The sequence below is a fragment of the Kogia breviceps genome, chromosome 4 (assembly GCF_026419965.1).
Source record: "Kogia breviceps isolate mKogBre1 chromosome 4, mKogBre1 haplotype 1, whole genome shotgun sequence".
In the NCBI taxonomy this organism is placed as follows: domain Eukaryota; kingdom Metazoa; phylum Chordata; class Mammalia; order Artiodactyla; family Physeteridae; genus Kogia; species Kogia breviceps.
Window position 1 is genome coordinate 175,553,453 of NC_081313.1, and position 21,171 is coordinate 175,574,623.

The window sequence follows — 21,171 nt, forward strand, 5'->3', positions numbered from 1 at the left end:
TTGTGGCACACGGGCTCCTCAGTTGTGGCATGCGAACTCTGGGTTGCGGCATGCATGCATGTGGGATATAGTTCCCTGACCATCAGGGATCGAACCCAGGCCCCCTGCATTGGGAGCACGGAGTCTTAACCACTGGACCACCAGGGAAGACCCTTGCTGGGGCATTGATTTGCATTTCCCCTAGTGGCTCATGATGTTGAACATCTTTTCATTTGTTTATTGGCCATTTGTCTAGCTTCTCTGGAGAAATGTCTCCTTCAGTCCTTTGTCCATTTTTGAATTGGGTTTGTTGTTGAGTTGTAGGAATTCTTTATAATCTGTATATTAATACCTTATCAGATATATTATTTACATATACTTTTTTTTTTTCAGTACGCGGGCCTCTCACTGTTGTGGCCTCTCCCATTGTGGGGCACAGGCTCCGGACGCGCAGGCTCAGCAGCCATGGCTCACGGGCCCAGCCGCTCTGCGGCGTGTGGGATCCTCCCGGACCGGGGCACGAACCCGTGTCCCCTGCATCGGCAGGCGGACTCTCAACCACTGTGCCACCAGGGAAGCCCTACAAATACTTTTGATTTGGGTTTTAGTTGCTCTCTGGGCACTATGTGCGAAACGGATTTTTGGGAGGCGGGGCAGGCGAGGAGAGACCTCATTGGGGAGGGTACTCCAGGTGAGAGAGGAGGGGGTGTGGCCTTAGGGATGGGGAGACTGAATGAATGCTGAGTGCCATCAAGATCTTCAACAAGGTCCCTCTCTGGAGCTCAGATCAGAGGCACAGGAGGCAGGTCAGAGGCCTGAGAGATGGAACTAATGGAGGTGGGAGACCCCACCTGACCCCACCCCACCCCACCCCGCCAAGTCCCTGCTCTTGGGATAAAGAGACCAGCTACCTGGAGAAGAAGAGTAAGGGGGGAGGGGGACAGGGGTAAGAGCCGGTTACAAGTAGCACCCTTGGCAGACAGTGGCTCAGGGTTTAGCTGTCCCCCAAACACTCCACCTCACCTCAGCACTGCACACAGGGAATGGGGGACCCCACCCACAAGATCTACAAAGATAAGGGGCCCTATAAAAACACCCAGGCAGCCAACACAGAGCCTACCCCAAGTCCCCAATAAATGTGGGCTCTGTTCATTTTCATGGCTTCACTCATCTTAGGGGTCCCTCATTATCACCCCCCAAATCTCTTATTTGCCGCCCTAGGAATGCTGGGATCTCGTGCTAACTGCGTGAAGCCCTGCCTAGAAATCCACCCATTGTTGCCTCCTTGAAATGTTACCTTGAAATCCCACCCTATCCCTTCAAGGGAAGTGTCTGAATATCCCCCTTTAATTTCCTCTCTGGGAACAGAACACCCCCGCTCCACCTAAGTTCAACAGGAAGGAGGTGTTTCACCACTTCCACCCCCTCCCCCCTCCAGGCTTTGCCTTGCTAAAAACAAAGGAAGAAGACTGCATTAGCACTTCCTGTGGGTTCATCTGGGGGCCAGGGGGTGTGGGGAGGGGCGGTGACTGAGGTCTGCCCTACCTGAGACTGCCTGGAGACTGGTCAGCGCCCTCCACCTCCCTGGGCCCCCCACCCTGGACCCCTGGGGCCGCGCAATATCCCCTGCGGCTCCCTAGGCCTGGGCAAGGTGTAGCCCCTGGACTTCTGCATTCTTAACTGCCCCGGCTGTGCTTCCTTCCCCTGGGTGGCCTGCCTGCTCTCCAGTACTCAGCGCCTCATTAAGGCAACTTTCCTCCTACAGGCTGGCCACCATGATGCCCTCAGGACCGGTGCCCAGGGCCTGCTGGACTTCGTTCATCTCTCTGCTTCTAGTCTGCTGTCTGCTGCCCCCAGGTGAGGCCCGGCAAGCTGGGGAGGGCTGGAGTTGCGGGATTGGTGGCGGAGGGAAGGAGAACAGAGCGCCTCACACCCTGCTGCCCGGGCTGTGCCAATAACACTTAAACTCAGATCGGCCAGGGGCCTCCCCAGTGTCCTCGGGAGAAAGTGGTGGCCTCTTAACACAGCCTTCAGGGCTCCTGGAGGCACAGTCCCTGCATTTGACTTGCTCTTCTCCCCCTGCACAACACACGCACACACACCCACACACAAACACATACGCACACACCCAAGCACGCATGCGCGCACGCATTCCCTCCCTGGTCCATCTGGACCCTCGACCTCTGCATATGCTCTTCAGTCTGCCAGGATCACTGTTCCCTTTCCCTTGGCTAACGCCTCCTTGACCCTTTAAAACTGACCATAGTGGTCCCCTCCTCCAGGAAGCGTTCCCTGACTCACTTCCTCCTAGAGGCTTGATCAAGGCTTCCCCTGGCCTCCCTCCCAGCTCTCCTTGGTTCCTGATCCATCATCTATCTTCCTCACTAAACTGAAGCACCATGAAGGCAGAGACCATCATATCTTGGCAAGAGGAAGTTTTGAATGGTGGAGCCTGCAAATGGGTGCGTTGGGGGGCACTGGAACACCCAGGAGAGCTTCCTTCTGTTCCCGCAGGTACCCAAGGGCAGGAGTTCCATCTGCGAGTGGAGCCGCAGAACCCAGTGGTGCCTGCGGGAGAGTCCCTCTTGGTAAATTGCAGTATAGATTGCCCCAACGCTGAACTCATCTCCCTGGAGACGTCCCTACTCAAGGAGTCGGTGGGCAGTGGCCTGGGCTGGGCAGCCTTCCATCTCAGCAGTGTGACTGGTGACACCCAGCTCCTCTGCTCTGGCTTCTGCAGTGGCTCCCAGATGATAGGCTTCTCTAACATCACAGTGTACCGTGAGTGGCTGTGCCTGGAGGTGGAACTGGCTTCGGGCCTCAGTGGGGCTAGATAACCAATGGTGCAGGGGAGTGGGGCGGGCATGGGGGCCCTGAGTTTGCAGGAATGGAGCTGGGCTCTGACCCAGAGCTTGGACCTGAATGTGTGTGTGTGGGTGTGTGTGACAGAGACAGAGAGATGCATCTCGACCACATGCCAGAGCAGCAGTTGTTAATTAATTTATTTGGGTCCCAATAAGCATTTAAAAAATATCTCAGGAATTCCCTGGCGGTCCAGTGGTTAAGACTCCACGCTTTCACTGCCAAGGGCCTGAATTCAATCCCTGGTCAGGGAACTAAGATCCCACAAGCCATGCAGTGTGGCCAAAAAAAAAAAAAAACAATAGACTAGAAAGTAGCAGAGTACATCACTCATGGTGCCTACTGTTTTGTGAAGGCATAGAAAAGTGTAGTGTACATGTGTAACTGTGTGTAGGCTCCTCCTATGTGCACCAGTGTCTATTCGTGTTTGTGTACCTGTGTGTCTGTGAGCTTCTGTATCTGTCATTATCTCTGTGAGACCGTGTGAGCGTACTTGTGTGTCTGTCTGTATGTTTGTGTGTGCCTGTGTGTATGTGTCTCTGGATTTGTGTATATCTCTATGTGTGAATGTCTGTATATGTCTGTATGTCAGTATCAGTATCTGTGCCTGTGTATCTGTGTGTGTGAGCATGTGTGGATGTCTGTGTTAGTACGTCTCTGGATGTCTTTGTGTGTATTCCTGTTGTAACATGTACATCTGCGTGTGTATATCTGTTTGCCTATGTGTGTATCTGGGTGTCCCCATCTGTGTGGCCGTGAGATGCTTCTGTCCAGAGCTGTGCAGGAGTCTCTTGGTCCTGGCTCATGAGAGCCCATGGCGCTCATCGCTTCCCAGCTCATTGAGTAGCTGATTTCAAGCTACTCAGTGTGTCACACTGAGTAGCCTGAAATCAGTCAAAGTATTTACACCACAGAAATTGGCAAATGCTTCATGTTGGGGCTCCCCCATCTCACCCCAGAGAGCCTAAGCATAATCAGCATTGGCCAGCATACCACTGTCCCTTAACCAGAGGTTAAGATGGGGGCCTCCTTGTTAAATATTCTAAAATTATAAATAGTTAGATGTTAAATATTTTCCATAGCAGCCAGTCCGTAGGCCTGTGTGTGACAGCTTGAGATCCAGGCTTGAGAGATGCTCCCCCAGCGGAGGCCCAGGGTTTGGTATGCATGCCTATGAGGGCCACTGCAGCTACAGCTGGGAAAGGACCCAGCCTGGGGCTGTTGAGTCCCCCAGGACTGTGCAGAGCACCCTGTGAGGCTGCCCTAGGCCTTGAGCAGCTGGGACTGATTGGGGAGGGCTAGACCAAGCTCTGGGAAAGGCCAAGACCAGACGGGAGGAGGGGTCAGGGGAGTTCCTGGACCTGATATCAAGGAGGCAGGTGGACATACAGGTCTGGAGTTTGGGAAAACCCCTGTCTAACCCTGGCTCTGCCCTTTCCGGGCTGTGCGTCCTTGGGCAGATCACCTCATACTCACCTCTCTGGGTCTCAGTTTCTCTATTCATAAAAGGGAAGAATAATAGAAAAGATTTCACTTGGTTGCTGTGTGAATGAAGGTGGATGACATTTGGAAAGTCTAAGGAAAACTCAAAATAAACAGGAAATTTTATTATTACTATTAACATCATAAGTGGCCATAAACTTTAGTCCCCTTCCTTCCTTTTTTTTTCCCCCCCTTAATGGTGAGGTCCTTGGGAACAGAAAATATGACTTTTATTTCAGTGCCTGGCAAGGTGTCCGACAAAACAGGAAATAATAATCATGATGCTAATGATAATAGCAAACACTTATACTAGCACATTTCTAAGCCCTGGAGGTTTATTGACTCAAAGTTCACAGTTCTGCACTGGGCCACCCTTGACTCCTCGCCACTCCCTAGTGTGGAGGCTGCCAGGCTGGCTGATAAGTTCTACTCTCCCCTTCATACCCCCCACTCAGGGTTCCCGGAACGCGTGGAGCTGGCCCCCCTGCCCCGCTGGCAGCCCGTGGGCGAGAACCTCATCCTGCACTGCGTGGTGTCCGGTGGGGCCCCCCGGGACCGCCTCACTGTGGTGCTGCTTCGTGAGGAGGAGGAGCTGGGCCGGCAGCCAGTGGGAAAGGGGGAGCCTGCCGAGGTCACGGTCAGGGTGCTGGCGAGGAGAGATCACCATGGAGCCAATTTCTCTTGCCGCACGGAGCTGGACCTGCGCTCCCAAGGGCTGGGACTGTTCCAGAACAGCTCGGACCCCAGAAAGCTCCGAACCTTTGGTGAGGGAAGGGACTGCAGACGGTGGGTGATGAGCGGAGCCAGAGTAAGGGTGCCCTGGCCGCGGGATTCCTGAAAAGGGGGTGGCCTAGACCTCAAGGGCTTTGGGGAAAACATGCCTTTAGCCATGGTAGCCTCATATGGGAGGCTCGCAGCCATGGGACCTTTGGAGAAGGCTGTGAGTGTGTGTCCTAGGAAGGGGGTGACCCAGGCCGCAAGGTATCCTGGGAAAGAAGGACCCTGGTTTGTGGGGATGAGTGTCATGGGAAAAGGGGCCTCCACGGCTGGGAGACCCCCTCCTGCTCACTCCCACCCTTCTTTCAAGCCATGCCCATGACCCGCCCCCGCCTCGTTGTCCCACACTTCTCGGAGGTGGAAACGTCGTGGCCCGTTAACTGCACCCTGGATGGGCTGTTCCCAGCATCAGAGGCCCAGGTGCAACTGGCGCTGGGGGACCAGATGCTGAATGCCACAGTCGTGAGCCACAATAACACACTCACGGCCACAGCCACAGCGAAAGCAGAGCAGGAGAGCACTCAGGAGATTGTCTGCAACGTGACCTTGGGGGACGTGAGCCGCGAGACCCGGGAGAAAGTGAAGGCCTATAGTAAGAGGGGGCGGAGCCAAAATAGCTCAGGAGGCAAAGGGCGGGGCCTCCATAGCCCAAGGGGGCGTGTCATTGGGCGGAGACTAAACCGGAGGAGCGGGACCTAAGTGACCCGAGAAGAGCCTGAGCGCCCCAAACTGGGAGAGGGCTGCAGAGTAGATGAAGGCGTAGCCTGGATACCCCGAGGGGAAGGAGGCGGGTGGGGGCGGGGCTTGACCCAAGGGAGGTGTGTGGTCATCAAACTCCTGGGCAATGCTCCGCCTTTAGGCTTCCAGGGGCCCAACCTGACCCTGAGAGAGCCTAACGCCACCGAGGGGACCACAGTAACTGTGACTTGCGCGGCCGGACCCCGAGTCCAGGTCACGCTGGACGGAGTTCCAGCCGCGGCACCGGGACAGCCTGCCCACCTTCAGCTAAACGCCACTGCGAAGGACGACAGGCGCACCTTCTTCTGCAATGCCACCCTCGAGGTGCATGGGGTGATCTTGCACCGTAACAGGAGCGTCCAGCTGCGTGTCCTGTGTGCGTAGGTCATTCTGACCTTTAATCCCTTGCTTCCTTGATTTGGGAAGACTTGTCTCTCCCTTGTCCCATTGTTCCTCGGGTATGTCGGGTGTATCTGATCATTTGGTGGTCCCACAGACGGCCCCAAGATTGACCGAGATAAATGTCCCCAGCGCTTGACGTGGAAAGACAGGACTATGCATATCCTGCAGTGCCAGGCCCGGGGCAACCCGAACCCCAAACTACAGTGTCTGCGGGAAGGCTCCATGTTCAAGTTGCCCGTCGGTATCCCATTCCTCGTCATGTTAAACTATAGTGGCACCTACTATTGCCGAGCGGCAAGCTCACGGGGCACGGACATTCTGACAGTGATGATGGACGTTCAGGGTGAGCCTAGGCGGGGCGTATTTATTCTAGACGGGCAAGCTTAGGAGGGGCCGAGACGCACGTATTTATTCCTCGCTTTTCTGCACAGGTCGGAACCCTACCGCCATCACCATTGCCCTGGCGTTGTTAACGATCTTGGGCCTGGTGATCCTCGCTGCGGCCTTATTGTACGTCTTTGGGGTGCAAAAGCGGCATGACATCTACCATGTGAGGCAAAGCAGCACCCAGATGCCCCTCGAGCCTAAACAGCCAGACGAGGCTGTGGCATTGGAATTATCCTGAGCATCAGAGTGCCATGATACTGGGCATAGTGCCGTGATACTGGGCAAAGACGACGGAGGTTTGGCTGCATCCCCGAATTCCGCACTAATAAAGGCTTTAAAACCCGCACACTGTGGCTTGCCATCCCAATGCTCCGCGCGTCCTTTGAGTGACACCTTGATAGCGGAAAAGGGCGGAGCCTGTAGCGCCCAGACACGGCTTGAACTCTGAGAGGCGGGCGGAGCCTTACCCAATGGGCTGAGGGGCCGGGAAGGAGGCGGGGCTTCTCTCGGCCAATCGGCGGACGCGCCCTCGTTGCCGCTCTATGCCGCTCCGCCTCGGCTCGCTGGTCCCAGAAGGCGCCGGGTTTCCCAAGATGGCGGCCGACGTGTCCGTTACTCACCGGCCCCCGCTGAGCCCGGAGGCTGGGGCCGAGGTTGAAGCTGATGATGTCGCGGAGCGCCGGGCGCCTGAAGAAGAACTGCCGTCGCTAGATCCAGAGGAGATCCGGAAACGCCTGGAACACACCGAGCGCCAGTTCCGTAACCGCCGCAAGATACTGATCCGGGGCCTCCCGGGGGACGTGACCAACCAGGTGTGTGGGGGGGGGCGTGTGGGAGCGTGGCGGGAAATACCACCGTGCGCGTGCGCGGGGGGCACCGGGCGACACCAACGCTCTGGCGGGGGGCGTAGGCTGAGTCCGCGCGGGATCCATGCGGGGTCGGGAGAGACCAAGAGCGGGATGTGGGGGGTCGGAGAAAGAGGGTGAAACCAACTTGATTGAGGGGACGTTGCTAGGGGCGACCACAGGCTTGGAAGAAACCAAGTGATTGAAGGGGGCGGGGAATGGAAGGGGGCGGGCAGCTTTGGCCACGTTGGGGGATTGTGAATGGGCAGCCAGATTGGGACTGTGGAAACTGGGACGCCAGTTGCTTCCTGCTCTACCGTGGAGTGGTGGGACCTCATATGCATAAGTTTCGTGGTTGACTAGACTATGCCTTTTCCTAGCAAGCGTTTATTAACTCCTTTTAGAGGTAGATCCGGAAGTTGTAGCAGCTTCTGGGGTCTTTTTTCTCCAAAAGCCTTGGGATTAATTTGGAAAAATAGAGTCTTCTCCTGTCCCCATGCCACAGACCTGCAGAAAAGGTGGGGGGGGGCGTTGTTCCACGTAGCCCCCCCTTGGCTGATCTGGCCAAGGGTGCTCCTCTGTTGGGGCCAAATGGGGCAGGACTTCCCAGTGCTCTTTGAACCCAGGAAGATTGCATCTGGTCTGCCCTGCCCATCAGCGATGGAATGGGTTCTTTGTCCCTGCTGTGGAGAATCTCTGGTCTCTGGCCCACCGACACACCTGCCATTGGCTCTCTCTGCCCATGGGTGGTCACATGGCTGGTGGGGCCCTAGTGTTGAGAGGAGTGTGACTTGGGGACAGAGCTGGCGCAGGCGCCCCTAAGCATAGTCTGGTTTGTTTCTGGAGTCAGCCATCCTCCTAGTGCCCCTCATCTCTCAGCTGGGAACACGCTATCTCTCCTGCAGGGTGCACAGTGTGTCTGGCACAAGCAGGCCCCAGAGCCTCCCCTCCATAGCTGGCTTGCAAGAAGGAAGCCCTGCCAGTAGGAGGGAATGGGGAGGCACGTGAAGCCACACAATGTGGGCTTATTAAGTACACGGGGTCCCCAGTCAGGTACCCATGGGTGGCATTCCCACTGCTGCCCTGACCAACTGCATGACCTGTGACAATTTTCTTCACCTTTCTGAGCCTCAGTTTCCACATGTACAAAATGGATTTGTTAATACTTGATTTGCAAGGTTGTTGGAAAGAGTCAGTTTTGAAAGCCGAGGTTCAGATGGGTTAAACAACTTCCCTGTGGGTGTACGCAGAGCTGGGACTTGAACTCAGACACACCTGACTCTCTAATAAGAGTGTGTTGTGTTGGTTAAAAGCATGGGATCTGCAGCTAAGCTCTGGATCCCAGCTCTGCCAGGTATGACCTCAATGGCCTTGGGCAAGTAGCTGCTCTGAGACTCAGTTTCCTCCTTTGTAAAATGGGGATGGTAATTGACCTGCCCTCATAGCTGGTCCACGTGAAGGTGGCACTGGGTTGCTCCCTTCAGCCTTCGGTGAGTCCCTGTCCTTTGGTTTCTGTCTCCACAGGAGGTGCACGACCTGCTCGGCGACTATGAGCTCAAGTACTGCTTTGTGGACAAATACAAAGGGACAGGTTTGTGGGACTGTGGGGTGGGCTAGGGGCAGGGGATGACAGCCCCTGAAGCTGGGAGAATCTTGGCCCAGTGTCTCATAAACTTCAGGCCCAACATTCAGCAGCAATGGAGAGGATATGGACCAGGTGGAAGCCAAGAGAATGGAGGGGCACCAGTTGTTCTGGAGGACTTGAAGGAGAAGACCAGACAGGCGTGGGTGACTGGCCGGCTGGGGGGATGGCTTGGGAATGGGTACCCAGTGCCCAGGTATCTGCTGGGTAGCCTGGAAGAGGAACATCAAGGATGCCCCACGGTGGGCGCCCAAGATGAGGGACAGATTGGGGCAACAGTCTGTCCTGTGCTGGACCTAGGGTACATGTCTGCCGAAATGGCAGCCTTCCTCTGGCCTCTCTGCCACCACAGTTTTACTCCCCTGCTTGCCTTCCCCCAGACCGCCAGCGCTGATCTGAGTGCAAATCTGATCATACCTGGTCCTAACCCTGATCATTCTTCTCTCTCCTCAAAACCTGTCTGAGGCTCCTCCTGATACTACCTTGCAAGGATGTGCCTCAGCCTCACCGTCTCCTCAGGTGCCGAAGGTTCCAGGCTGTTCCCTCTGCCACTGTTCTTAGCTGTCTCCTCTTCCATCCAGCTGGCGTCAGGCAGCTCCTCACAATGCGCTGAGCGCACCCCCCCACCCATCATAGCACCGAGCACCCTAGGCTGTCGCTGCCAGCCCGCTCACCTGCCTCCTGCCTGTGGTGGTCAGTTCTGTGAGGACAGGGACAGGTCTTGTCAGCCTTGGCCCCCTACATGGGAGGCTCTCGGTGGGTGTCTCTGCCCACAAGGCATTGTGCCAGGTGTTAAACCAGCCAGGGCTTTTGCCTGTGAACCATAACATGGCTGAGAAGGGACTGAGGACTGGTGACCCCTCGAGACCTAGCTGGTGGGCTTGAGTAGTGCTTAAGATCTTGGGCCCTGGAGGCAAATGGACCTGGGTTCTAGTCCTGGTCTGTCCTCACTCTATGGCCATAGGTAAGTGATTTACCCTCCTCAGCTTCGGTTTTCTCACCAGCAAATTGGACGTGCTCTGTTGGAGTTGGCCGTGAAGCCAAACGTGTTAAAACACCTGAAAAACTGTGGGTCCCTGGGAGCCGGCCTGCCTGGGTTCAAGTCCAGGCACTTGGGCAGGGCACTGCTCTGGGCCCATTTCATTGCTGGAAAAATAGTGTTTGTGAGGAGTAAGTTATTCCCGTTTGACAGACGAGGAAATAGACCTCAAAGCCACTCAGGGGCTAGAGTTGAAACCCAGACTCCAGTGACCACATGCTTAACCACTACCCTGTGTGTCACCCGAGTTACACATGTAGTTCTTAGGATGGGGCCAGGCTCCCAGTAGGTGAGCGTCACCGTGGGTTGCAAGGAGCAAGCCTTGAAGAGCCAGGAGGCGCTGGCTATCGTTGCTCAAGGCTGGCCACTGTTCCATTCAGCTGGTGCCTGTGATGTCCTGGCTGTTCGGTGCTCTGAGGTCACATGTGGTTTGGAGGGAGGTCGGTGCGGGCGACCACAGGGTGGAGGGGCAGGCCCTCGGGGGCCCCACTGACCCACACTCCCTCCCGCTGCAGCTTTCGTGACCTTGCTGAACGGGGAGCAGGCCGAGGCCGCCATCAGCGCCTTCCACCAGAGCCGCCTGCGGGAGCGCGAGCTGTCGGTGCAGCTGCAGCCCACAGATGCCCTGCTGTGCGTGGCCAACCTGCCCCCCAGCCTCACGCAGCAGCAGTTTGAGGAGCTGGTGCGGCCCTTTGGCAGCCTGGAGCGCTGCTTCCTGGTCTACAGCGAGCGCACCGGCCACTCCAAGGGCTATGGCTTCGCCGAGTACATGAAGAAGGACTCGGCCGCCCGCGCCAAGTCGGACCTGCTGGGCAAGCCGCTGGGCCCACGCACCCTCTACGTGCACTGGACAGACGCCGGGCAGCTGACGCCCTCCCTGCTCCACTCCCGCTGCCTCTGTGTCGACCGCCTGCCGCCCGGCTTCAGTGATGTGGATGCCCTGCGCCAGGCGCTCTCGGCCGTCCACACACCCACCTTCTGCCAGGTGAGCCCTGTGCCCAGTGCGGGGATCTCGGGAGCAGATGCGAAGGCCAGAGCACCTCAGAGAGGCCCTTTGAGTCACCTGTTCTCTCCAGTCTCCTGGGTCCCCTTTCAGTAAGGCAGCAGTGATGCCACTTTGAAGGGGCTTCCTGTTAGAAAGGCCACGTGGTGCAGTGGGTCACAGCCCACCTAGGAGCCAGGTGGCTGGGCTTCAGATCCCCGCACACCCTCTGGCAACTTGTTTAGCCTCCCCACTGTAAAATGCAGGTGAGGCTACCTTTGTTTAAAAAAAAAAGAAAAAAGAAAAATGGCTGTGAGGCCTGCTCACCCTGTGTTCACATCCACTTCTGCGCTCACGCCTCCTGGGTCCCAGGCCCCGGGACCAGCATCAAGGAGGCTACTCTGGAGGAGCCCACAGTCCATTTAAGCCTTGAGGTCAGGAAGTTGGATATGGCCAGATCCCAGCCCTGCTCTGTGGCAAGTCACTCACTCTCTGAGTCTTGGTTTCCCTCCTCTGTAAGAAGGGGTTCAATACTCATGCGTTGGTTTAGCAAAACAATCCCTGGTTCATTCCAGTCTCACTTTCTGGCCCCTTCTGTGAGGATGTCTAGCCCGTGACAGGCGCGGTGGGGCGAGAATAGGCCGGACCCAGCTCTCGGAGAGCTCCCAGGTGGTCGTGCCCACAGACCCCCGGGGTGGACATTCCTTCAGCACTCACCGGGCTTACCTGCAATCCCTCCATCCCGTAACAGCCTGGAGAGGCAGGTATCATCCGCTTCTTCAGGTGGGGACACTGAGGCATGGAGAGGTCAGTTGACATGCCCCAGGACGTACAGCCGGGTGTGGCAGAGCCAGCATTGGAACCCCAGCCCACCTTGGAGGAGGCTGGTACTGGGCTCAGACCCCAGCTCTGTGGCCTCGTGTGTTGGTGCTGGGGGGTTGGCGTTGGTAGGAGCCCCTCTCTTTGCTCACTGTTGCCTCTGCTGCACACCTACTGTGTGCCAGGCCCTGGATGGGACTCAGGACACAGATGACATATACATATAGCTTAGCAGCCACCTCCTCTCATGTGGAGATTGTAGGGCTGTGGCCAACTACAGGTTCTCTCTCTGGGCCTTGCTTTCCCCATCTCACAATGGGTCTGGCCGTGCTCTGTGACTAGGTTATTGCAGACGGCTACTCACACGTTCCTCCACTTATGCATTCACCAGATGTCTACTGAGCACCTGCAGAGTCCCAGGCCTTGAGGTGACCGCCTCCGAGGAGCCCAGTCTTGCTGGGCATCCTGGTTGAACGGAGGTTGGGCTTGGGAGTCAGGCAGGTTGAGGTGTGAGCCTCGGTCGCCCTACTTACGAGGCTTGTGGCCTTGGTTGCTCTTTGACCCCTTTCTCTATTTGTCTGATGAGATGAGCGTGACTGTGAGAAGAAGCACATCCAGGCCTTGGTGCTGGGCTTGTCCAGAGGCGAAGGCGAAGTGCTCGCTAGAGGTGGGCTGAAGGCCCGAGCCTGCTGTGCCTGGGCACTCAGAGTGGGCCCTGGGGCCACGCCCACAGCCTCCCCACCCCCGCTGAGCACACTGTTGAATCCCCACCGCCACCCTGCCAGGTGGGTCCAGTGGCTGGGCCCATCTTACAGATGAGGAAACTGAGGGCCGTGGACGGGCACGTGCAGTGGCCTCCGCAGGCTGGCCCGCCAGTAAGCAGTGGGCTGGGAGCCAGGATTAGGCAGCTGACCCTGGGGCCCCCGCTCTCAACTGGGTGCCCCCGCCTCCCATGACGGGAGCTTGCTGCCCATGTGGGGGGTGTTTTATTTTTGACATAATCAAGAGGAGATCGTGAAGGAAAGCCCACAGCAACCCAGTCCGGTTCACTTTGTCAGTTATCCACAGGCCAATTGATGTATCTTTTTTTATATGTATGTATAATTTTTATTTATGTATTTACTGCCACGTGGCATGTGGGATCCTAGTTTCCTGACCAGGGATCGATTCCGTGCCCCCTGGAGAGGAAGCACGGAGCCGCAACTGCTGGACCACCAGGGAAGTCCCTATGTATCTTAATTGCGTCATTTTATCGCAGAGTTGCTTAAAAATGTTTGAATGCTATGGATGTGTATAAAGCATGTGTCCCAAGGCCCTGGGGTGTTATAAAAAGCCTTTGCAACTTGATTCGTTTATATGAATGGGCAGTCCAGGCCCATTTCGAAATTTAGCATGTCCACAAGGGCCCTGCGGTGAAGACTCCCTCCTGGCTCCGCAGGGTCTTTTCCTACAGCCCCTTCTCGGAGCAGTTTTTGTCTGTCCTTCCAGCGAGATTTTATTATGCATTTCAAATGGATACGTATATATGTTCCTGCATTCCCCTTTTCTTGACTCAAATATTGCCATGCCTACATTGGTTTGACTTTATCTTGGGCGTCTTTCCATGTTCAGAAATGAGAGCTTTCTCATTTCTCCTGTAGCTGCGCCATATTCCATTTTATGGACTCTGTGCTATGTCCTACTGGCGGGCAGTGCGTTGCTCCAAACCACACTGCAGTCATCTGTGCGACATTCTGGACCCAAGAGGAACAGCACTGGTTCTCAGGACAGCCATTGCCACGCCAAGGTGCCCAGTCCTGTTGAGGGCTTCTGCCTGGCCTTGTCTGATCCCAGCTCCAGCTCTGTGGCCTGGGCAAGGGACTGCCCCTCTCTGAGCCTCAGTTACTTCACTTGCAAAGTGGGTGTGCTGAAACAGCGCCTGTGGCACCTGGCCCATGGGTGCGCAGGGCTCAGCTGAGTGCTCTCACGGTATCTGCTCACCCTGGGACAGCCCCGGCCCACAATTCCAGCACCTACAACACCCTGAAAACCAAGAGTTTTGTTCCGAGTTGGGCAGGCTCACTGGGCAGCAAAGCCTGAGTTGAACTGACGTGGGGTCGTCTGTGGCCTTTGCCTTTGCATCTTGCTGCCGAGCTATTCACAAGCTTGATTTCCAGGGCGCCTCAGAACCCACTGGGAGTGACTGATACATAATACAGGGTGTGTGCGGCACCCTCCTTTCTCATCTCCCAAACAGCCTCAATCCTGGAACATATCTGGCCCCAGGGTCTGGAGAGGGGGCTGTGGGCCGGAAGTATCAAATGACTGCATCAAGGGGGGTGAAGGGGCCTCTCTGGCCTGCTCGTGACCACATCCCTGTTCGCGCCACTCACTGTCTGTGTGACTCCACCCTCCAGCCCAGTACCACCAGCCTCAAACCCGAGCTTGGTGGCCACCTGCCTCACCACCAGGCTGTGTGCCCTTCCCAGCCCCACCTGCATCCTCGGTCTGAGGTTTGTGGCAGGGCTGCACTTCCAAGCCACCTGCTTCTCCTGCTGGCCCCTCCTCTTTGAGCCCCGCAGCATGTGCTCGGGAATCCCAGGCAAAGTCCCAAAGTGGCACTGGTGCAAGGCCTGGGGGAGTTGACCCATGTGGAGTGGGTCCTGGCTCTGCCCTCCCACCAACAGTGTGACCTTGGGCATGCTGACCTCTCTGAGCCTCAGTTGCCCCCTCTGAAAAATGGGAAGGATGTAGCATCCTGGTGCCATTCAGAAGATTCGACGAGCTAACGCTGAAACCAGGCACAGGACAGTGCAGGGCCCCGAGTCCGTTCTCTCTGGGGGGGTCACTGTCATCAGGATCCTCATCTGGTCACCGTCGTCACTTCATGTGATGTGATGGTGGTCACTGCCACCCAGGTGCTTATGACTGCCTCTGCCCCCCACCCCCCAGCTGGCGTACGGCCAGGACGGGCAACTGAAGGGCTTCGCCGTGCTGGAGTACGAGACGGCGGAGATGGCGGAAGAGGCACAGCAGCGGGCAGACGGCCTGGCCCTGGGGGGCAGCCACCTGCGCGTCTCCTTCTGCGCCCCTGGGCCCCCTGGCCGCAGCATGCTGGCTGCTCTTATTGCTGCCCAGGCCACGGTGAGCGCATGCCAGAGGGAGGGTGCCCCAGAGGGTGGAGATGGGAGAGCCAGGGGACCAGGCGGGCACCCTCTGTGGCTAGGCAGGGTCCTGAGCTGCTCCTCTGTTCCTCTCTGCAGGCCCTCAATCGGGGCAAAGGGCTCCTGCCCGAGCCCAACATCCTGCAGCTGCTCAACAACCTGGGGCCCTCCGCTTCCCTCCAACTGCTGCTCAACCCCCTGCTCCACGGTGGCGCGGGTGGCAAGCAGGGTAAGGCAAGCAGGGGCCAAGCGCTCTCAGAGCCGGGCACCTCCCGCCACCGTTCCCACCTGAGCTTCGAGTGACATGAGCCCATGAGCAGGGGCTGGGATGAGAGTGAGGCTCCCCCGAGGGAGCTGGTGCCCTGAACCCCTTGCAGGGGGAGCAGCGCAGCCTGCAGGGAGGCAGGGTGGTGGAGGGAGGGACCGTCCCCTCCTGGGGGCACTCATCTCCCAGGCCCTTTTCTTTGGTTGTCAGTTGCTCTCTGGCAGCTTCAGTTTCCTGCTCTCCACAGGCCTGGGGCTGTGTTTAATTGGTGGTGGGGCGGTGGGAGGGGGGGGTTCCACCCAGGGCCCACCTCCCATTTTCTGGGTCTCCCCCTAGGCCTCCTGGGCGCACCCCCGGCCATGCCGCTGCTCAACGGGCCCGCCCTGTCCACAGCGCTGCTGCAGCTCGCCCTGCAGACCCAGAGTCAGAAGGTAACGGTGGGCCGTGGGCCACGGGCTCCCTCCTCACTCACATCCCGCAGCCCCTCGTCATTCCGTTTCCAACACCACTTGTACCCACCAACGGGTGGTTCACCATCAGTGGGGTTGCGGACCATCAGACTGCGTCCCTGGGGCCCATTATGAGGCCTGGCCTGTCGCAGGTGCTCAGGACTCAGGAAGTGACTCAGTCAAAGCTGAGGCTGCACGGGAGTAGAGGGGCATCTCATCCCCACCTCCACACACACACACACCACACACACACACACACACCACACACACACACACACACTCACTCACTCACTCACTCACTCACTCACTCCCCTGTCTGGTTTGATTCACTGGGGCCAAGTCAGTGGTACAGATGCAGATGTGTCTGATGGTAACTGACAGAAGGTAAGGTTGTGGGTGGGCTTGGGCCCTGTGTGGCTAAGAGTGACTGAATCCACATGTGGCTGTCACACGCCATGTGCCTGAAGTCGATGTGGTGTTGTGCGTGTTAAGACGCTGTGCTTCTGTGATAATCAGCAAGGGGGCTGGGTGTGAGATGGTGGGTGCCAAAGAAGGACCGTCACAGTGTGGATATTTCACAGTAGTTGACAGTGGGGGTGACAGGCTGTGACCTGCTGCACATCCTCCGTGTTCCCTGGGTCTCCCCAGCACCTTGGGCAGGCCCTGGCATGCAGGAGGCCTCGGTCACCATCGGCTGGGTGGGTGATGGCCGGGCTATCACAGACATTGGGAGACACCCTGTGTGTCTGCCTGTGATTGGCTGTGGGCTGGAGTCTCGGCGTGCTGGGCGTTGTGACCCACTGCCCTGGTCTCCAGCTGATTGTGCTCTGTCCCTAGAAACCCGGGATCCTGGGAGACTCTCCCCTAGGCACCCTCCAGCCCGGGGCCCAGCCGGCCAACCCCCTCCTCGGGGAGCTGTCTGCAGGTAATGCAGACCCCACTCCTCCCCATCTCTGTGGGCCCCATCCCACTTCCCCTTCCTGGGCCCCTTTCCTCACTGGGCGTGGTAAATTCCCAGCTGTGCGGCTTTGGGCAAGTGACCTAACCCCTCTGGGTCTCAGTGTCCTCGCCTGTCAGTTGAGCGTGTGGGTGTGCACCTCCCTAGGGAGCCATGAACATCTGGGAGTTGATGCACTTTGAGGGCCCTGCTCAGTGTCCAGCACATAGTTGCCCCCCAGCTGCTGGCCCTGGTCCAAGCGGAGGTTGTAGGGCCCTGGGAGGAGGGGGCCTGTGTGGTCGGGCTGCTGATACCCTCCTCCTTCTCTCTGTAGGAGGGGGCCTGCCCCCAGAGCTGCCGCCCCGGCGAGGGAAGCCACCGCCCCTGCTGCCGCCACTACTTGGCCCCTCTGGGGGTGACCGGGAACCCATGGGCCTGGGTCCCCCAGCACCCCAGCTCACTCCACCCCCTGCTCCTGTGGGGCTTCGAGGCACTGGTCTCAGAGGCCTGCAGAAGGACAGTGGGCCTTTGCCAATGCCCACTGGGGTAAGGCCCCACCTGCACCCAGCACCATTCCAGCCCCCTGCCTTGCGAGGGCCCCCCTGCCAGGGTCCCTCGTGAACCCGGCCCTCCCGCCACAGGTCTCGCTGCTGGGGGAGCCTCCCAAGGACTTCCGGATCCCCCTGAATCCCTACCTGAACCTACACAGCCTGCTCCCGGCCAGCAATCTGGCGGGTAAGGAGGCCCGGGGCTGGGGAGGCGCTGGGAGAAGCCGCCGCCCAGCTGAGGGCCCCCTGCCTAACCCCCCAGCCCCTGGAGGTGGTGGCAGCAGCAAAGCTTTCCAGCTCAAGTCCCGCCTGCTCAGCCCCCTCACCAGCGCCCGCCTGCCCCCCGATCCAGGGCTGCCCGACAGCTATGGCTTCGACTACCCCTCAGTAAGTACCCGGCCGCCCTGGGGGCAGCCCTCCCAAAGGCCGGCTGCTGTGGCTCTTTGTCCCTTGGGAGCAAGTCACTCTCCAAACTGACATTTCTCTAGTACTGATTGTGCCAGACCAAGCGTTAGGGAGACAGTGGGGAACGTGCTGGACACAGTCCCTGCCCTTAAGTCTCTTGTCTGTTTGTCTCTGCGCATCATCAAACCCTGCTTCCTGTCAGTCAGTTTTTCTCTCCCGAGAGGCCTGCAGCCACACTTCTGCTTCTCCTTAAGAGACAGGGCTCAGCCTCCTCTCTGTCCTTTTCTCCCTCCTCCCCTCTGCGATTCATGTCTCTGTCCCTGGAGAGCCGCTCCTTCTATGATTCCGACTTCCTCTAGGTCAGACATTGCAGGCTGGCCATGTGTGTTGTGTTTGGCCCACAGTGGGTTTTTAAAAAAAATAACCGAAATAAATGCCAGTGCTGACATAAAAAAACCACAGGAGTACACACAACCTGGATGCCCGGCTTGCCTTGAAAACTCCAAACCCCTGGCCCCACTGGGGCCACACACTCTCACAGCCCTCTGGGGTCCAGGTGCAGTCACCCCACTGGGACTGGGTACCTATTCTGTCTCATTGCTCCACGCTGCTGGCTGAGTTTTCCCCCATACCCTAGAGTTTGCCCTCTCCTGGAGGGGGCTGACTTCCCTGGTGACAGCTGTACTGTGGAATTGAATCAAGGGTGAGGTTAGTTACAGACCCCAACCCAACGTGCTTCTCCCACTTTCATTCAGGATGTGGGACCTCGGCGGCTCTTCTCCCACCCACGGGAGCCAACCCTCAGGCCTCATGGACCCAGCCGACACAAAGTAAGAGCTGCCCTGTCCACCCTACCTCCTGGGTGTATCAGTTAGCTTTTGCTGCATAACAAGCAATTCCACCACTTTGTGACTTAGAACAGCAAATATTTTATTATTTCTTACCATTCTGTGGGGTGGTGGATGGGCAGTTCTTTGCAGTCACCTGGCGGTTCAGCTGGGGTTCAGCAGTCCATGGTGGCTTCCTTCATATAACTGGCAGTCAGTAGGTGGTGAAGAGCCTCGGTTGTAGTGATTTATCTGCTCCACGTGGAGCTCATCCTCCAGCAGGCCGCCCTGTGCTCATGCATGTGGTTCCCTGGAGGAGGAAGGGAGGGCAGGCCCCTCTGCTGGCATTGTCACACCACTGTTGTATTGGCCAAAGCCCAGAGTTGTTTGGGGGACAGAAGGAGTGATACTGCAATGATCCGTCTTACTCAGCCAGCCCCCTCTCTGCAGATGTCCCCCCCACCCAGTGGCTTTGGCGAGCGGGGTGGCGGAGGTGGCGGTGGGCCCCTCTCCCACTTCTATTCGGGCTCACCCACTTCCTACTTCACCAGCGGCCTGCAGGCTGGCCTCAAGCAGAGCCACCTTAACAAGGTGAGGAGGAGCCTCCCTGACTGAGCACAGGTCCCCAGGGACAGCTAGGATGCATGGGGCCCTGTGACCTTCAGTGCCAAGGCCAGGGTGGTGGCAGGGGTCAGTTTTGCTCAGGGCCAAGCTGAAACAAGCCATTCTCCCTGAGCCTGTGTGTCTTGTACCCAGTATTGCCCAGGCTTCTTGGCCTCTCACTTCCTCCCCCAGCAGCCCAGGGTGTGGGTGGTATAGCCTCAATCCACAGATGAAGAAACTGAGGCCCAGAGAGATGAAGTAATCTGACCCCAGTCTCATAGCTAGTAAGTGGCAGCAGCAAGACTTGCACCTGAAACCCTTGCCTCTGCTGTGGGGGCTGCTTGCTTTCCCATCCCACATCTCTCCCATTTCTCCCAGGCGGTTGGCTCCTCCCCACTGGGCTCTGGAGAAGGGCTCCTGGGCCTCGGCCCTGGGCCCAATGGCCACAGCCACTTGCTGAAGGTACGGGCAAGGGGTGGGGACACTCGGCTGGGGAGTGGTGGCCCCTGGGTGGCCCCTGACCCTCCACCCCTTCCCCTCTGTCTCCAGACCCCACTGGGTGGCCAGAAACGCAGCTTCGCCCACCTGCTGCCCTCGCCCGAGCCTAGCCCAGAAGGCAGCTATGTGGGCCAGCACTCCCAGGGCCTTGGAGGCCACTACGCAGATTCCTACCTGAAGCGCAAGAGGATTTTCTAAGGGGCCAGTGCTGGAGATGCTCAAGGGCCTGCACCAAATCGCTTTTGGGTTTTCTGGTGTTTTGTCTTGTGTTATTTTTCTCTCTTTTTTTTTCCCTTTCGGTAATAGAAAAATTTCTGAAAGACTTTGCTGACCAACCAGCAGGAGCCCAAGGAGTGTAGGGGCGTCTGGGAGCCACTCTGCACCTCTGGCCTGCTCCCAGTGTGGAAACCCTGCAGCCTTAAGAGGGAGAGGCCATGGCCTGCTCTCTCTCCCCAGCCCTATGTCCGCCTGTGTTCGTCTCTCTGGGAGTCCTCTCCTGCCTCGTCGCTCCTGTATCTTGGCCTTTCGAGTGCCTTGGAGGTTTCCCTGACCTCCCGTGAGGATCAGAGACTATCCCCCTTTTTTAACTTTGACAGTTGACTTTGGTTTCCTTTTCTAATTTTTATTATTTTTTAAACAATCCAGGACGACCCCCAGCTCTGATTCCTTCAAGGCCCAGTGTGTCTGGGCCTCCATTCCACACTTTTTGGTTTGAAATGGCTCAGCCCTTTTTTCTTTTTCCCACAACTGCTGCAGGCATGGCTGTCTCCTGCCCCCGCCTGCCCTCTCTGAGCTGTACTCCAGGTCCGGGTCCCCCATCCCCTGCCACAGCCCCCTTGCCTTCTGATGCCTTAAAAGCCAGGCTCCAGGCCCCAGGCCCCGCTGGCCAGAGCCTCTCAGATGCTGAGCTCTGGAAGCTTGACTCAGGACCAAATGGCTCTGGCCTGGGGATTGGGCCCCTCTACCCTCGGTCCCCCATCATGGGGACGGGACAGTAGAAGGCCAAAGCCTTGGTCTTGGCAAACCAGTCCCACCAGCCCTCCTGCTCAGGCTTAGGTGCAGGGATGGGCTTTCTCTGCCAGCTTAAATTGGTCCCCCTGCTGTCCGTCTGTCAGGCATTGTGCATCTCACTGAGCCTCTGCTGTCTCCTCCATGTTGAAGATGAGCTCCGCCTCTTCATCCCCAGGCCAGATCACCCAGAGCTGGCCTCCCTTTGGCCCAGTGCTAGAAAATTCAACAACATGCCAATAAGCTCTGCCCCTGCCCACCAGCAAGACATGTCAGCCTGAGGTGACCCTGGGCCCTGGTCCTGGCCGGCTGGGCCACCAGCTTCCCTCCCCTGACTCTGGGGGTCCACATCCACTCCGGGGGGCGGGGGTGTCCTCTCTCCAGTCTTCTCACACAGACCTTTGCTGAATTAAAGTTTGTAAGTAAATGGTTTTAAAGAAAGCAGACCTGGCTGGTTCTTGGGATAACAATGGGCCTGGTGGGAGGTCTGGGAAAGCCCAGCAGGTCTTGGTGCAGCCGAGCCTGCCCGACTCC

The 21,171-nt window shown here is 57.7% G+C and overlaps 2 protein-coding genes across 10 annotated transcripts; both read left to right on the top strand.

The window, feature by feature from the left end:
- The first annotated feature begins 1,416 nt into the window (after nt 1–1,416).
- Nucleotides 1,417–6,973, top strand: ICAM3 (intercellular adhesion molecule 3). Of its 4 annotated transcripts, none has more exons than XM_067032829.1 (8): nt 1,417–1,544; nt 1,745–1,836; nt 2,494–2,760; nt 4,779–5,087; nt 5,411–5,692; nt 5,960–6,214; nt 6,335–6,583; nt 6,672–6,973. In XM_067032829.1, the coding sequence occupies exons 2-8, from the start codon at nt 1,755–1,757 to the stop codon at nt 6,863–6,865; spliced, it is 1,638 nt and encodes a 545-aa protein (XP_066888930.1). In that variant the 5' UTR covers nt 1,417–1,544; nt 1,745–1,754; the 3' UTR covers nt 6,866–6,973. The 4 variants fall into 4 exon arrangements, with proteins under 4 accessions (XP_066888930.1, XP_066888932.1, XP_066888931.1 ...); XM_067032831.1 differs by having other exon boundaries at nt 1,419–1,465; XM_067032830.1 differs by having other exon boundaries at nt 1,452–1,630.
- RAVER1 (ribonucleoprotein, PTB binding 1) lies at nt 6,967–21,078 on the top strand. 6 transcript variants are annotated; one of them, XM_059061012.2, is made up of 14 exons: nt 6,967–7,439; nt 8,997–9,063; nt 10,669–11,138; nt 14,886–15,077; nt 15,197–15,326; nt 15,699–15,793; nt 16,649–16,736; nt 17,083–17,294; nt 17,390–17,483; nt 17,559–17,683; nt 18,457–18,531; nt 18,979–19,119; nt 19,510–19,593; nt 19,681–21,078. In XM_059061012.2, exons 1-14 carry the CDS (start codon nt 7,170–7,172, stop codon nt 19,825–19,827), a joined length of 2,190 nt encoding a protein of 729 aa, XP_058916995.1. In that variant the 5' UTR covers nt 6,967–7,169; the 3' UTR covers nt 19,828–21,078. The 6 variants fall into 6 exon arrangements, 4 of the variants coding, with proteins under 4 accessions (XP_058916995.1, XP_058916994.2, XP_066888929.1 ...); XR_010840447.1 differs by having other exon boundaries at nt 7,176–7,439; nt 19,080–19,119; XR_010840446.1 differs by having other exon boundaries at nt 7,176–7,439; nt 17,390–17,683; nt 19,080–19,119.
- Nucleotides 21,079–21,171: the final 93 nt, after the last annotated feature.

Excerpts from the sequence above, each read along its gene's own strand:
- ICAM3 (XM_067032829.1), top strand. The coding sequence starts at position 1,755 with ATGATGCCCTCAGGACCGGTGCCCAGGGCCTGCTGGACTTCGTTCATC. Across the intron at positions 5,088-5,410 it reads CAGAAAGCTCCGAACCTTTG|CCATGCCCATGACCCGCCCC; the intron begins GTGAGGGAAGGG and ends CCTTCTTTCAAG. Across the intron at positions 6,584-6,671 it reads AGTGATGATGGACGTTCAGG|GTCGGAACCCTACCGCCATC; the intron begins GTGAGCCTAGGC and ends TTTTCTGCACAG.
- RAVER1 (XM_059061011.2), top strand. The coding sequence starts at position 7,221 with ATGGCGGCCGACGTGTCCGTTACTCACCGGCCCCCGCTGAGCCCGGAG. Across the intron at positions 15,327-15,698 it reads TGGCGCGGGTGGCAAGCAGG|GCCTCCTGGGCGCACCCCCG; the intron begins GTAAGGCAAGCA and ends GTCTCCCCCTAG. Across the intron at positions 15,794-16,648 it reads TGCAGACCCAGAGTCAGAAG|AAACCCGGGATCCTGGGAGA; the intron begins GTAACGGTGGGC and ends CTCTGTCCCTAG.